Source organism: Anarrhichthys ocellatus, unplaced genomic scaffold (genome assembly GCF_004355925.1).
Source record: "Anarrhichthys ocellatus isolate YVR2014 unplaced genomic scaffold, GSC_Weel_1.0 scaffold74, whole genome shotgun sequence".
Lineage (NCBI taxonomy): Eukaryota > Metazoa > Chordata > Actinopteri > Perciformes > Anarhichadidae > Anarrhichthys > Anarrhichthys ocellatus.
In genome coordinates, this window is record NW_022280104.1 from 547,206 (window position 1) to 564,351 (window position 17,146).

Consider the following 17,146-nt stretch of genomic DNA (forward strand, 5'->3'; position numbering starts at 1 on the left):
AAGACCGGCTGACAATTCACAAATGTTGACAATAGCCAACAGGATCGCACTGGAGCCTCTAATGTTAACTAAGCCCTGATGTTATTTAGCATTCTTTGCTTTCACAAAAAACAACAAGTGCAATCTGTGCCTGCTACACACATGAAGACCATGCACATACTGTGGCATCCTGTTGTTGTCGCGGCGGCTCTTCTCTTAGCGCACAGTTGTTTCAGCCTGGTTCCATTTCGTTCCACTTCACCACTCTGCTCTTTCCCCACCTCCAAGTAACGCGAATGTTGGGAAACTGTTCAAAACTGCACTTGGTGCGTGGGTGGCGACATTATTATTCGCTTTCCCTTGTTCTAGAAATTAAAGCTTTGGTATCGACACTAACAACTGCTGAACTCCCTACATTGTGCAACAGTCAATCTGCTTTCAATCAGCTGCACAAGGTTTCATTTTGTCTGAAGATGACAGACTGGAGGTGGGAGTTTCAACAAAAGAAAAAAACAACTTGCCATTTGGGTTTTGCAGAATCGTTGTACTTTAAATTGAACAACCTTTATACATGCCAGCTTTCATACTGTCAGCAGCATCTCTATTTTGGCCTACAGTATGTTATTGGAAATGAAAGCTGATAATGACCCTGCAGGGGGGCCTGTCGAGTTATTTAAACGTGGTTATAAATTGTGAATATAAACTGATGTCAAAGGGAACATGAGCCAGATATTCAAAGTTGATGAAAAACACGATCTTTTAGACCTTCTGTAATGTTTCTGTGAAGCAGCTGTCGACGCTGAGCTGTGAAATGTTGCAGTACAATCTGTTGTACTGTGTGTGTTATTTCATTCTCACCTCTCCTATTATTATGATAAGATCACTGTTGTGCTTTTGCTAGAAAGCTGAGAAGGAAAAGGTTTAGAAGAGGTTTGTGGATATACTATACTCGTACTTGTGACTAAGTTAAAATAACACTTAAATTAACTTAATTATTTCCTCTTAAAAACCCTCTAAGCAGACACAGTATACTCATTCTGACTGTGAGAAATTAGAGGCTACTGTAGATTTAGAAAATGTCTGATGCGGCATTATTCAGCCTGAGTAAAAATCCTATGTTGCTTTCTTTTATTGTGGCAGAGGGTAAAAAGGGTTATGTTGATGACAAACTGATTGAAAGACATGGTTATTGTGTTTAAATGTGCCTTTTCTACTCTGTTGAAGGGGAACTTTTACGATGGTTACTGTTGATGTTTGTTTGACGATTGAATACACTCACCTCTCCTTCCCGTGTCCACGGTCGGCCATTCTGGGGATACTTCACCTGGGTTTGCCTCTTCTTCTGGCCTCCGTCAGCAAACTTGCACAGCAAAGGCTCTGCAGGGGCTACAGAGTGAGTCAGACAGAGAGGACAAACTCAGAGATGGATTAATCATCTTAATAGCGGGAAAAAGTGAAATTTCCTGCATCAGGTGAAGAGTTACATTTCAAAGATAAGATTTAAATACAGGGTGTTATGCTGTGGCTTGAACAGAAACATAACATAAATCAACTGGACCTGAAAACAGCCCCTTAGCTCTTACATTTATCTCTTCCACCCCTAATCCAAACATCAAAACAACAGCAGTTATCGCACCATCTCTACAAGCCCTTTAACCACACTTCGACAAAAGCAGCCTTGACGTGGAAACAAAGCCACAGGCTAATCATCAAAGCATGGTGAGCGTGGTTCAAACGACAAACCAAACCAGCGTATACTTAAAACGCTAAATAACTCAACACAGCTTGACCTCGGGCCATAGACCGCAATTGTGATTGCTCCAAAGACAACATATCCCTTTTCTGGTCCAGAGAAAGAAGAAAGCCTTGAGTACAAATAGGATTAGCTGAGTGTGACCTCCAATACAAAAGTTCAACACATTCTAACTTGAACCTGATAGGCAGCAGCCCTCAAAACCCTACAGGCCTCTGAAATAGCAGGAAGTGCCTGAATTGGTGCAGGAGTCTGCAGAAGAGGAAAAAAGGCTTTGTTGTGTTTCAATTTATTATTAAAAGCATAGCTTTAGAATTTGTTTAAAAACAAGAAAGTGTGAATAATGGCTTCTATTTCTGGGAAATGCTTCAGCAACAGCATGACTCCACAAAAACAATAAAAAGCACCATCTTAACATAAAGAAGAAAACTAAGAGAAGACATTATGGTGGCTTTTGTAGTCACATATTCATACATATTGAATCACCATGGATCAAAGTAAAGACCGGCCTCTTGGTTACTAAAATCTACAGGGAGCATTTATCTAATGTTGGGTTCAGTTTCCCTCCAAGGAAAGAACTACGAATCAATTAGATGATAATGAAACAAAGATTTTTAACTGGCGATCGCAGAAGATGCTTAGCAACCCTCTGCAAATCATAATAACAGCATGTTCAAATAAAAGGGAATTCAAATGCCATTCAGATGTTGACATTATAAAGACCTACACTGCGATTGCAGCAGTGGAACTCTGTCAGACCAACAAGTGTTCTCTGCAAGCCCTGATTCAGTTTTATAAAGACAACCCTTGACCCTGAAATTAAATAAGCCACCTACTTGTATGCACTGCCTCTCACTTGTTACTTTAATATGTCCACCAAGGCATGTTTGAGTCACTGACTGCATCTTAAAAGATGCTATTAGCTGGCACTCGTGTCTCATTTAACTGGCAATGATTTCCAACTGCAGAGAAAGCCCAATCCTCATTACTGTGTGTAGCTTAGAAATAAATGAGTTCTTAGAAGACATGGAATTCTATGAACTAGCGAAGGTGATATCATCATCACGCCGGTACAGATTCACACACTATGAAATCAAAAAAAAAAGAATAAACTACGCAATTACCTCACCTACTTCAAGAAAAATGATTCTTCGTCTCAGTAAACTGAAAAATGAGAAGCGGTGTTCTCAGCGGAGAAACACATTCAGAGCTCAAGGTTGAGACGAGAGTTATTTGGAATGCCTGGGGCCTGAATTGGTACTCCAAAGGTAAGTAGACGGAGCAACACAGAGCTGCATGATTATACTGCATTTAGGAATACTTTGTCATTATACTGTTGTAACTTGATTTTTATATGAATAACAGGCCACACGGCTGAGCCTCTGTTATAGTCCCTCTCCTTCCCTATTCATCTTTCTCAATCACTCCCCTTCTCTCTCTTTTCTTTTAGCCACTCTGCTCAATGCATTCATATACATTTGGTAAACAGTCCTGTGTGTGGGTGTATGTGTGATGTGTGCGTGTATCATTATGTCTCACCGCAAAACTCAGCGTAGTTTCCTCATGAAAAACAAGAGCTTGGCCCAGAAGGAAATTACAAAAATTGGCCAAGAATTACACGCGATGGATGTTTTTAAATCAAAATGAACAACAAAAGCAGAGGAGATACGGTGTGGTGAAAGATTGGTCACTTTAGCAGAGGGAAGTTATTGAAGTGGCTAAGGCTATTAAAAAAATATGACGGTACTGTCTATTGCTCAGCGTTATCAACTCACTCACTAAAAGCCTCTTTAACGCATTCCTGCTTGTGTTTCTATGGCATCAAAGTAACCCTGAAGATTGTGCTAGATTAGTCCAATAATGCTCAGTTTCATCTATAACGTTGCTCCCAATCATTGTCTATAGAGCGCTTCCACACTTTATACTTGTTGATAGCACCAATTTGAGTTTTAGCACTCCAGTTTTTGGATTTGGGAGAATTTCATTCTTGTTTACTATTATTTTTGGACATCTTAGATCATAGGAATGACGTGTCAATTTACAAAAAATTGGCATAGTTCCCCTTTACAAACCATAGCACTTGTCAAGAACATTTTGTTATTCTTTGTTGTGCAACACTGATGTTTGCATAGCTGTAATAAAAGGATGCATGAAAAGAGAAATGCAGAGGTGGGAAAGAAGACTGAAAACTCCACAGCATCTGTTTCCAAAGTAGCAACAATCTGAACGCAAGTAACTGTGCTGAAACTATTGCTTCTTTTTTTTAATGTTCACTCAACCTTAATAGTTCCTCGGTCACCTGAAAGTATTGTCCCCAGAGCTGGGACTAAGGCCAGAAGAACTAAATTCAGACTTGATTTACTGGTGGAAATGTTTCTGAAATGGTTCTTGGGAACGTATACGTATGTAGAGCTTCCATGAGTTAGGCATAGGTTGAATCCATATTTGGTAATAATGGGCGAGATGAAAACAGGACTATTATTCATACAAAATTGTTTCAAATTCAAATTTTCAAGAATTTCAAGTATTTGTAGAATAGTACTAGGTTCAGAATATGCTAAAAGATATATTTAAAAATGCTGTGGGCAGCATTTAATTGTCAGGTTTATAGGAAAAGGATAGAATGTATTCATTCCCTCACAAAGTTAATTGATGTGTGTTTATTTGCGTGATAAATGATTAAAACTTCATAAGTATGAGAATCTGTGTGTCACAAGGACACACACACACACAGACTGCATGTTGTTTTCTGTTGCCGTTTTGTTTTACTGGCGTGACAGACAGAGAAAGCCACATTGTCGACGTCTGACAACTTGTCAAGTTTATAGTCAGGATGCTCTCTTCTTCCTCTTCTCTAAAGTGCCACACAACGATAGAAACAACTCCTGCTGATCCAAAACAAGTGTTCGTCCTCTGTATTTGCAAGAAAAAGGATACCTCTATGTTTTGAATTGAATCTGTTATTTTTATGCACCAAGCATATCACAGAGACAGCAAAAGGTTTGTGTTTTTGGACTTGAGTGACATGAAAAACTGGCGCCATTTAATGTTAGAATTAGTGATAAAAAGGTGCTAAGTAGTTGATCCTAAGAGAGCAAAATAAAAATGTCAGTTCCCATGTTGGACAGTTGCTGCTAAATTGAATTCACGTCCTTTATGCCCCTCATATGGACGTCCAGTGAGAAAAGCATGCGACATGATAACAGAGGGAAGTTTCTGTGGAGAGCAGACATAAAAATGCACATACACAACAATGTTGCTGCAATCTGTTTTTGTACGAGAGCTCCAGACAGTTAACGCTGGTCCAGTGCTATGGTCCAGTGTTTACATGCACAAACACACCTACACACACACACACACATATACATCAATATTTTTACAATATTTTGGTTGCCGTGGTGCATCTGGAGCTAGGATTTAGTGTTTTTCAGACACTGCTGCAGGTGACCAATATTTAGTTGGGTAGGACATTTGGACAGGCCCATGAAGGGAAAAACGTGTTTCTTTTTTTTTTCTATAGATGCCACATTCTCGGTTACACGGCGTTTAATCCTATTATTATTTAAATCTGACCAATCTGTCAGATTATACTGTCATGGCATCTCACAATACCATCATAATAACATAAAATACAGAGACGAAGTGTTTAAGCTGTAGTTTAAGACAGCAAAATAATTGAAATAAAAGAATGACTTGTAGGATTTGCAAAAAAATATGTTTGATGTGTGTATGTGTCAGTTTATGACTGTGTGCATGTGCTCCTATTTGAGAGAAAGGGAAGTCGATGTTTTTTATAAAACTAATATTTTATGTATTATTTGAATTAATCATTTTTGGTATTTGCCCCAACAGAGCAAATGTAGGGTGAATCAAGTAACATAATGTAACATGACTTTCACTTTTAGTCTTTAGCAGTATGTGTGTGTAGTACTATAGTTCAATATTAATATCATTTCATGTAAAGACACATCAAAAATCCTTTTATTCATGTGATATTGTGTATTTCTCTGAGGGAGAATATTCATTCACAGGCACAGTAATAAATGACATAAATACAGATGATGATAATGACAAAATTAGCGAATGTTATTTATTCCTATGAGTGAAACTTAGTCGCAACACAATCACGCGGCAACAACAACAGCAAAGCCTCCAGAGACGGGATTACCTGTCTGCTCAAACTGGTGCATCGAATTAATTATTCAGCTTGCTTTCACAGTTGCATTACTACAATCTGTTGCATTTCACAAGAGGGCTTTAAAGGGAAGAAGGACATTTTTAATTGTCAGTTTGACCCCTGCTGCTCACACTCTTGCGGCTCTGTAACACAAAGTGATGAATTCATGATGAATTTGGGCACAGCTGTGTCTGCCCCCTAAAATGCGTCACTTTTGGGCATGTCAAGTTAATTAACATTGTCTGAACCAAATATATGGACATCTAAAGAGTTCAGATATGTAAATTCTTAGTAAACAGGACATGGAGTTGAAGAAATGAAATTCAGTCCAAATCGAATGAGCAAAAATGATTGCTACAGTCACGCATTAATCGATCTTTGTTGCCTCTAGCGCAACAATATCCCCTTCTTTCAGTGTTTTTCTTCAGGTAAGGAGTTTGTGTGGAAAATCCAAACATCATTGCTTAGTTTGCAGAGTAAAACGCTGCACCGTGCAGACAACTGCTCAGGTCGGGCTGCTTACTGGATCTTCACCGTAACAGAAAGCAGGCACATCGAAGAGAGAACGAGTCTTTTTTTTGTTCTATTAAGTTTATACTGTTGTCACATTTGATCACAAACCTGGTTTGTTATTCATAAAGGTCTTTTTCTAATCTTTTTATTACCTAGGTGGGCAGAAATAAAGACATCTTTATTGATTTAGCGAGTAACAGGAGCAATTTACCACATACACACCGCTGCACCGTGCAGACACATGCTTTGTTGTTTCACATATTCTAGTATGAAACCACAAAAGATGTCCATGTATTGATCCATAAACATCATAATATATTGTTGATTGAGGCTATACATGTATTCATCTTTCAAAATATCAAACACTAACATAAAAATAATCTATTTAAATCATGCCGATTCTTTAAAGTTTCAAATTGAATCTGAATTTCTTGCTTTTGCTTTGCAGTAAAATGGGCTTCTGAGGTTCATCTCTATGAAGAATGCGTGGACTAAAATATTGAAAGACCAAAAAAAAAAAGTACACCTACACATCGAGCTAATATGTGGTGTGTGTACTGCAGTTGTGTCACCGAGTGTGTGTTTCCCTGTAGTCAACGCTACAAAACATTATAAGTCATTGCCGAGAGCTGCAAACTTGACAAGGGCGAGTAACAGAAGTGAACAGACAAAATACAAAATATGTGTTTGTCTGTAAAAAGATTAATTTGTTCTCATTAACCAAGTCTTGCAGTTGTTCATTTACTGGTTTAATGTATCCATCAAAGTGCCACAGCTTTGTCTTCAGATAGTGAATAGTTTCACACCAGTTTTTGGAAAAACACTGTGACATTCTGTCGCTGCAAAGACAGGCAATGCAAATGGGAAATAAAAGACGTGAAGACTGCAGGAGATGTCAATAAAATGACAGAGAGTTGGTTGTTTGCCTGTCAGAATGTGTGCGTGTACATGTGAATGCTGCAGAGTAAAAAAAAAACAACTACTGCTTTTACTGATTTGAAATGACTTTTCGATCTGTGGTGTTTTGTGTTTAACTGACAGGATGTGTACGTAGGTAGTGGGGCGGGTGGCTTGAACACTGAAGAGTGGATCTCATACTGTTACGACTCATTGGAGCTGTGGGACATTGCAAACCGGAGTAGAGCAACATAGAAAGTGTTAAAACCCCAGCAGAGCAAACAAACATATCCATCTGTGTTCTGGCGAGAAGGACACAGGAAAAGAAATAGGTTGGAAAGAAAAACATGGGGTAGGATGAAACACACAGGTGTACCTGGTTAAGTGCCGGAGATACTTTAGATCTTAGCTTTGGTGTTCCTAAGCAAGGCGCTGATCTATATTTAAGAGTAAAAAGCCTTAGCTTATAACGGCATGACGGTCTCAGTTTTTACTGTTGGAAGAGGGAGAATATCATCTAAGTGGGTCCCAATCCTTCAAATGGGAAAATTCTCATTTAAAATGCAATCCAATCCATTATCGAGCAACATGGGAAACCATTCAGTTGGTAAATGGGATACAATCCCCAAATGTAACAAAAAAAGGAATCCCTCAGCTGGGCTGAATGTGATGTCGGCATCAAAGTGCTCAAAGCCTTGGGACAGAACAACATGCACTCTAGGGGGTTACTTGTTCAAGCATCGCACATGAGAGGACAGCAACTATTTGCCACAAAAATCAAGAAATGTGTGTTAGAAAATGTTGAACTATATTGCTCTCAGCATTTTTATGACATAAAAAATTTAAGACGTGTGTCTACTGTAATAAACAAAAAAAAGGTCTGTAAGCTGGGACAGAGAACTCAGATTTAGAAGGGAGAGGACGTTCACTGCATTTACTACATTTTCTCTTCATACACGCAAAGCAACCCAAAAACAGTTGGCTGTGAGACAAGTAGGAATAAAATGTATCGATGCGCTGACATATACATAGAATTGAATCACCAAAATGATGTTAAGATAGCACCAAATGTCTTTGCAACTTGCAGAACTTGACAGCATTGATGTGACTTAGTCAATGCTTCAACAGCATCACATGTTAACACCTACAACTATGTTTGTGTCATGAAGAAGTGGCTCCAAATAACGTAACACAATGTAAGCTGACTCAGTCTGACTGTACAGGACTGCCACATCATTTCATAATCATTTCAATCATTTTTTCTTCCATTATCAGGAACATCAAATTCAATTAATTTCCCATTTATGAAAGTATTGAACCACTTCTGCAATGATTGGGGGCTTAATGCCACATGATCATACCAGAAACATTTATTATCAAACCTACTGAAGGATAATGGGCCTTCTCTGAGATCTGGACTCTTTCCATTCTTGTCGTCCGTTTGTCTTACCATTAGGAAAGGGCAAGACAAGGAGAACTATTACAACTACAACACTATATCAGATCGTGGGAGAGAAAGAGAGACAGAATGATTAGAAACCAAGATAAAAGAGATTAGATGAGGACCGTAGAGAGGTACATTTACCTCTTTCTTTTCCTGAATCCCGCATCTACTTACTAATTATTTATATGCACTTTTGTAAAGCAATATCTGACCAAAATATCTCTATTTGCTGTTTTTGTGATACAAAAAAGTGAACACAGCTCCGGATTTTATCCATGAATTTAAAGATTAAACTACAAATTGTATTTGTTTTACTGGCCAGCATGAGTATCAAATCAGGAGATATTCATTATTGTTACTTTTGTATGGAAAAAAGGAAAATAAAAAACAAGGAAGATGTATTCCTTAAAATGGAATATTCCAGTAATCTTATACAGATTTGATTCTCAGATCAAGTTTCGAGCAAATAATGATGATGTATCAATATTAATGATAATAATAATAATATAAACTTGATCATTCTTGACCAGGCATGTAAGATATTAATCCTGTTAGAGTAGATTTTAACTCAGTAAGTAGAGAAATAGAAATGAAGCCTGGTGATATTTTCCTCCCACCCAGGTCCATGAACTCAAAAGAATCATCGCTTCATGTTTTTGTCTTTGGGCGCACCTTTGCGGTCTGATTTCCTTATTAGGTGCTGACTGCTTGAATCTGTCATCCAGAACAAGAAAAGATTGATCAAATTAAGCTTGTAGAGGAAGGGACATGGTCATGGTGAAGCTGTAGAAGGTCTGAGTCTCTTTATGGCTGGAGAGGGAGGGCTTTACCACGCTGACTCTCTGCCTCACAGCATGGAGGCACAACATTATCGAATGACGATAACAGAGACGACAGATGGACAACGATAGAAATACACTTGCTCTTATTACCCGATTTACACATCAGATTGGAATGTCGAATTTGCAGGAGTACTCTAATCACTAAAAGTGATGAGGCATTGTGAGCAATGAAAATGTTTCCAACACGTTTTATTTATGGAGAACAAAAGCTGTGGAGCCACTTAAAGTCTTGTTAAACAATATGAACCTATTCTACATCTTCATATGTAACCTAACAATGAAGACAGATATACATCTGTATAAAGACATCTGTATAAAGCTTGACTAAATTCCAGCACTTATTTCTGTATCAATCAAAGGCAAGGAGCAGAGTTCTAATTCTAGTCTATGCCCAATCTAGACACTCTATATCTATGGCAGGTAGAAGGCAGAAAGCTGCGGATTGATGGACTAACGAGGGGCTGATGGAAGCTCTGGTCATGTGATCAACGTCGGCATTAATCTCACGGCTAGAGAGTAAAATATCACTGCTGCCTGTCAATACATCAGCTGGGATGGACAGACTGTTGTATCAATCAGAGGAACAAACAGGCACACTTCACTCAATGATACGCACACCTACTGCACATGAACACATCACACTGTATCAGAGTAGCAGGTTTGATAACAGTGATTCTGTGGTGTGCTTTTTTTTAAGACAAGTGTAAGGACTAAGCCCAAAGGTAATGTCACTGTAACGGCCACAGGCTCTCAGTAACACAGAAAACCAGTGACATAAATCAACGGCACATGGCTTTAGAGACACGGTTTCCCTATGTGTGTATTTGATCAGTGTGTATTTGTGTGTGTTTTGTGGATCAGTATACAGACGGTCTGGTCTGAATCTGGTTGGCCAGAGTCTCCTAAATTCCCCGGTTTGTATGCTCAGGGCGATTGAACCGGTCAACATACGTTAACACACTGACTCCCACTCCCACGCACACAGACACAAAGGAGAAAATGGACACCCCTGGCAAAGACAAGCAATGCATCTCTTTCAATATAGAGGTCAGCTACTTGGTGGGTATAGAAAGAATGACTATGTTTGTGTGTGCAACTTCAATTTTAAAACTACTGTATTGATTTTATTTGGCCACTTGGGGGTTGGACAAGAAGATGAAAATAAATCATGATGATGAACGTGTTACCAAACACGCTGTGTGTCTGCTGTTTGCTGTATAGACCCCAAGATAGGAGCTGAAACAATGAGCAGAAAGATGCTAAAAACGTTTTGGTGATAATTCACTGTGGGTTCGTCACTATGAGTGACCTCTCTCACACAAAACATAGTCACTTGATACACTATTAATATGACAATATTGATTAGAGAGTTATTTAGGCGTACAGCAGTAGGCTACACACCAGTTACCAGTAGCTTTTAAAATGTATGTTGTGCTTTGTCACAGTATACGTGATAATTATATTACAAATTGTTAACATAACCTATTTCTCTTAATAGATTTTGATCAAATGAATACTTTTGTAACAATAAGTTATTTGATAATAAATAATCAGCCCCACAACAGTTTTCTTTTAAGATTCGTCACAAAATCAAGCTTGTTGACTTGCACATTTGCACAACCATGAAGCTCAGGACTGTTTTGCTGATAGCCATGCAGGGTCTTTGCTTGCAGCAGCAGTTAAGAGGCTGTGTTGTTCACACACACTGACACCCACACAGGCTGCAGAAATCAGGATGGAAGGATACATCATTCACTTGCTACAAAATGACACAGCTATACCTCACAGTATATAGAGAGGTATGGCAGTGCGCGCGCGCGTGTGTGTGTGTGTGTTCGTTTGAGAAACCGAGTCGCCCACCTGACAAATCATACTGCCAGGGCATGGAGCGCGGCTCTCTCTGTCTGTCCTTCATTTCCATTTTCTTCAGTGTGGTGCAGCTCCCATCTCTCTATCTATATTTGATAGTTCTGTATCCATCTCTTCTCTCTCTTTCTGTGTCACTCTCAGTTTGCTTCTCTCCACCTTAGCTTTCTCTTTCCCCCCCACCTTGTCCTTGCTCTGTTACTTCCCTCATGTTTAGTCACCCCACATGGCTCTCTCTCTGTATATGTCATTTTCTCTCACACCCACACACCCCTTGTTTTTTCAAACCCAATGTCATCCTCAATTGCATCTTCTCTTCTTCTCCCATATTTTCTTTCTTCCTTTCTCTTACTCTCTCTCTCTCCCTACACACCATCCTCCCACTTCTCTCTTCCCCTTGTGCATGTGTGCGTCTCAATCTGTGTTTTGCACAGTCAATACTCAATTAATCACTGAGATCTTCTTACTAAATCAGCTCAAGGTGGTCTAAGGAGTGGGACAGAGAGAAAGAGAGCAGCATAGATGATGCTGATATATTATCACTCGCACGGACACGGGCTTGTACATGTTACACCAAAAGACAAATATGTGACTATAGCTGGTTATGTGATTCATTCATAAAAATATGATAGTTGTGACAGTTATGGGTGTATTAAATCAAATAACAGAAAATTGTTTTTATATTCCTCAAACTAAGGTATTGAAGATAAGTATAGTGTTTGTAGCGGTACTGTTTTTGTACCAGTATTAAAGATTTTCAAACAATACTCAGACCCATTCATGCAAGCTCTCCTCCTTGTCATGATGCGCACATATCAACACAATGATGTGCACAGGTGAAACATGACAAGACATGTAAGAACCAAAAGTATGACCTCCAATACATTTTTATCAACACAAACTAAACCTTTGAACTTATTAGAGGTGCCTTAAAAGCTTGTCGGCAAACCGTTTTAAAATAACCTGTTTAAATAGTCTTCTAGTGCAGCAAACTTGGTGCTTTGTAGGAAGATTGAGTCTGTGATGCCACATAGTGCTGCATCTTTATGTGCACCCTGACCTACAAAAAAACGCCTTGCTCTCACTATAGAAAAACACAAGCTACGCCAGTGCAACGCAATTGTGTTGGTGATCGACACCCACCTGTCATGCCTGGAGGGGTTTTCAAGAATTTCCCGTTGAAATTTTGAATCACCACATCACACTTCTCTGTCGACTCCATCCTGACAGAGAGAGAAAGACAGAAGTGCTATTTGAGGACAATCAGCTCCTTTTGTCACTGTTCAACATGAAGGATAGTGTGGTTCTTGAATGTGGATATGTGTGCATGCAGATTTGTCCCACAATACGGCGAGTACATGAAATGCCTGCCTGTTGTGCTCGTTTGTCTCTGCATGCCTGAGCAAAATGCCTGAGGTGGGCCTATGCGTGTGTGTGCGTTTGTGTGTCCGTGTGTTTTCTATGGGGTTTCCTCTCCTTTGTCCGGGTTTAAAAGCTCCATTCAGTCGGATCTGTCGTGTGTCATGTCCTCTTTGTCTGCCCCCATTCAGCTCTGCTCACCCAATCACAGCTCAATGACTAATTGCCTGCTTGGCAAGAAAAAAACAGTGTGTGTGTGTGTGTGTGTGTGGGGGAGAAAAATGGTGGTGTGGGAGAGACTGTGTGTGTGTTTGTGGTATGTGAGCGTGCATGTCTCCGTGTGTCTTGGGTTTTCTACACATAGCCGGTGACCCTGAATGGACTGCATTTTAATCACTGGCACGCTCCACGGTGTAACTGAGAAGACCACACACACACACACACATGCGCACACACACACAAAGGAGGGTGAAGGAGTCAATGGTACAGGAATGTGCAGTTGTATGATTACAGCAAGATTTCCTTTGGTTGTAAATGTCAGGCAGTCAACTCAGGGTAATGTACACTGAAAAAAGAAATGTGAGATAGAGTGATAACTATGAATGCGTATTATGTTGTGCCTGATAAGTAATTATAGTTCACCGAGCAACAGAAAACATTTAAATACATCTGGATGTGACTAACAATTGGCATTTAAGATTATTTTTTTCAGCAGCAACAGAAAGTAGTTGACAGTGGGAAATGTAAAATCAGTTCCTGACACACTGATGTAGTGCTATTGCCTGTCGCAGTTTTAATACATAATAATGAATTGATATAAAAAATATGTAACGGTTATTGATAACTCAATTATGAATCATAATCCCATTTATTAGTATAAAAAGAATGATAGTGCTCAGCTTCCGCGATAAGACATAATTAATATAAGTAAGATCATTTAACTTTAGATTAAATTTAGGACGCCACACAATTTTGGAGATAAAAACTTTTTTATATTAATCAATTAAATCTCAATCTCAGGGTTGCGTCGGAGTTCTTCTTATGGTGTGAGGGACCGATTAATTCATATACACACAAATCAAATGATCAAGTTCTTCATATATGAAATATTTATTGGACTAACGACATAACTAAACTGCTAAACAGAAAATAAATGAGTTAATGATAAAATAAACACACAGACAGAAAGGTTGCAGGCAGAACAATCATCATCCAGTTTATATGGCAGAGACCTAAAAGAACTGTAAACAGAGTTGGCTATCATGAACTCAGATGTTTCAAATTGGGAGATTTGCACAATTAATGTATGAAGGCACACTAAAGTGAGTCAGCAATGTAAGATGAGTGTTGTATGACGAGAGAACAAGATTAGAACAAACGCAAAGAAAATAGTCTAACCACTTAGTGCCCCATGGGTCGTGAGTTCCTGAAAGAAGTTTATTAGACTGAACTGCTAACTTTTTGGTGCACAAAATATTTTCGGAGAGACATAAGCGGTAGTGACAGTTTGTGTGCATGCGCGTCTCTCTCTGTGCATACCTAGCAAAGCCGACTCCTCTGCTCAGGCCGTTGGCATCCCTCAGTATCCGTGTGGAGATGACATGACCGAAGGGCTTCAGCATGTTCTCCAGCTCCTGCTCATCCATGGAGAGTGGCAGGTTTGAGATGTAGAGGTTGGTGGGGTCCTGCTCCTGTTGCTGTTGGGAGAGACAGTGACAATAGTTATCAGCACTTCATTTTATCTTGCACAGACAAAAGTTTCAATGTGTGACAGAAAGGAGAAGTTGCATATTTCGGTCTAATCTTAGAGACTTGAGCACTGATTGAAAATGCTCTATGCAACCTTGAAAATAATTGCAGGGTCTCAAAAGAGACACTTATTATTTATTCTTACAATCAAACTTCACAAAACTATTTTCTGAAAGATCAACAGTTCATATACATAGAAATGTGCTGTGATTGTGAACAGTACAGATGTTGGATGTATCCTCACTTGCCATTCTACTAGTTGTCACTTTCTAGTATGTAAAATGCTCAAACTGAAGGAAGAGAAATAAAAGAGTTTACTATAACCCTCCACCAAAACCTGGATTTGCAGCAGTGAGTGCATGAAAGGCTGAGGCAGTCCCGTTTAAGTTCTCTATTTCCATATTTATGACTGAATATCCCACTACAAAATATCTGTGAATATATAACTCTAGCGGCAGACTCTCCTCAAAAGAGGAATAAACGTTTTACTGAAAAGGCAGCGCAGCTGCTTCACACACAGAACCCCTGAAGCAATAAGTAAACCCCCTTAGGATTCATAGGTGTTAAATGAGTTGCATTACACATTTTCAAGGCAATGAGGGAACTTCCTCCTAATGTGCCTCTCAGTTAGTAAGACTGTTATACTTCAATTATTTTTGTTCTATTTAGCAGCACTCCATTGAAATGATCCTCCGCAGGAGACCAAAGCCTGTGTGTGCATGTGTGCTGAGAAAATAAAGAGGGATGAATGCAGGAGAGGGTTTGGTGGAGTGTGCTCCTTTTTTCTATTGAGACAGCTAGAAAGGAGCAGTGACGGAGAGAGGAAAGGGGGTGTAGTACACACGTCTTCTGTAAATCCTACCTAAACTACATGATTTCAAGACTCTTCTCATAATTACATAAAACTATTTGGATACATAGTTTCCCAGATTGCCTCTGTAAACGCTGCGGTGATGTTGCAATACTTTATAATATTTTACTGCTGTGTTGGCTTTATCTCTACTCTATGTCATAATGTATCAATTATGGCCTTTGTAATAACTTTGCAGATCTTGACGGTCCAGTGCAACTCAGATTCGTAATTCACAACACATTATACTACGATCGGTGCTCGGAAGTGCCTGGAAAGTCTCAAATACATGATATCTGATTGCTCTTCAAGTCCAACAGTAGTGTCTCACATATTTCATTTTCTTCTCATCTCATGTGCACAAACCCAAGCCGGTTTCACACTGACATTGAACCCTGTGCAGCGCTGGAATGTGTTCGTACATTTGATTCCGCTGTTGTCATGGAAAATAAAACAGATACCAAAAGTATGTATTGTGTGAACTATGCTGAATTCTTCAAAGTAAATAGTTAGAGTCCGTAAAGTTTATTTTGGTGGTATATGTGTGCGTGTGTTTTCTTGGGTGAATACTCGGTGATAAAAAAGACGCCATATGTGGCTCATTCTGAGCATAAATATTTCCTTTATCCACGGAGGCTTTATCTTCGTATGCACCAGAGTTGTTTGATTTCAACAGTGGGAGTTCCAAATCTGTCCGACTGTGACCAAAGCCATCTATGTAATCAGTGACTCAGAATAAGCAGAGAAGCTGCAGTGAAGAAGTCTGAAATATTGCACCTTCCTTCTCCGATTCTGAATATCGCTCCTCGTCAGCAGGGATTTTCCTTTGGCAGAGTGTCCAATACACAGAGTGGCACAGTTGTTGTCCCACACAGGGCAACTGGCTTTGAATGTAATCTTTTACATTTGAGCACATGCTTGTTCATGCATGCATTTATGAAAGCAGCGAGATCAAAGGCATAGAGTCATGCGTAACAGCTGTGGAACCTGTCATTGATCTTAAAGAGTTCCGTCACTGAGACCATCAACCTTTTACTGAAATCACAAACCTGCTAACCTATAGTTTCACTGCTTTTCAACACACACCAAATGTTGTTTGGTGTGTGTTTGGTGTGTGACCTTCTCATTATCACCAGAACATACAGACATACCTCACTACACTGTGAGACTTCTGTTGATGGAATCAAGATATATTCTGGTTAGCGAAGGCCCGAACAAGTCCTCATGGGAATGTGTTTGCACCGAGTGACAAACTGCAGTGCAGTGGTTAGATTCAGTGGCATTGTGCTATGCACTATAAGAAATAATGGCTTAATAAGGCCTGGGTTGGAAAAACTGGACATTTATATACTCAGTTGCTGTGAGAAACCTTTACAGTAAAAAGGAGAACTTTAAGGCTCTAAAGAAATGCCCAAGAGAAGATTCAGCAGTGAAACACTGCCTACAGCTAATAAGGCTAAAGCTCATAAAGGTACCATTGCACATCCAAGTTACAGGAATTCAGTGGAGAAATCACTGAAGGAACAAAAACACATCCATCGCCATGTCGCACTGTTTAAAGTTGCAGATCTGTCAGTTTCTGTCATTCAAATAAATTAGCTCCTGAGCACACCTGCAGCTATACTCCCCTGTGCTTCGAACTCTCTGTGGCTGTGGCATTTATCATTATCAACAATAACTTGCTCATCTTGACACAAAGGATGTTTTTTAACCCACA

General features: G+C 39.4%; 1 protein-coding gene across 4 annotated transcripts in view; it reads right to left on the minus strand.

The window, feature by feature from the left end:
* Positions 1 to 17,146, minus strand: part of LOC116397864 (RNA-binding motif, single-stranded-interacting protein 3-like) — a 152,968-nt gene that overhangs the window by 18,777 nt on the left and 117,045 nt on the right. For all 4 annotated transcript variants that reach the window (XM_031873738.1, XM_031873739.1, XM_031873740.1 and 1 more), the window contains 3 exons: positions 14,370 to 14,527; positions 12,615 to 12,694; positions 1,259 to 1,365 (listed from right to left, as the gene is read on the minus strand). In XM_031873738.1, the coding sequence (XP_031729598.1) occupies positions 1,259 to 1,365; positions 12,615 to 12,694; positions 14,370 to 14,527 (345 nt within the window). The remainder of the gene's footprint in view (positions 1 to 1,258; positions 1,366 to 12,614; positions 12,695 to 14,369; positions 14,528 to 17,146) is intronic.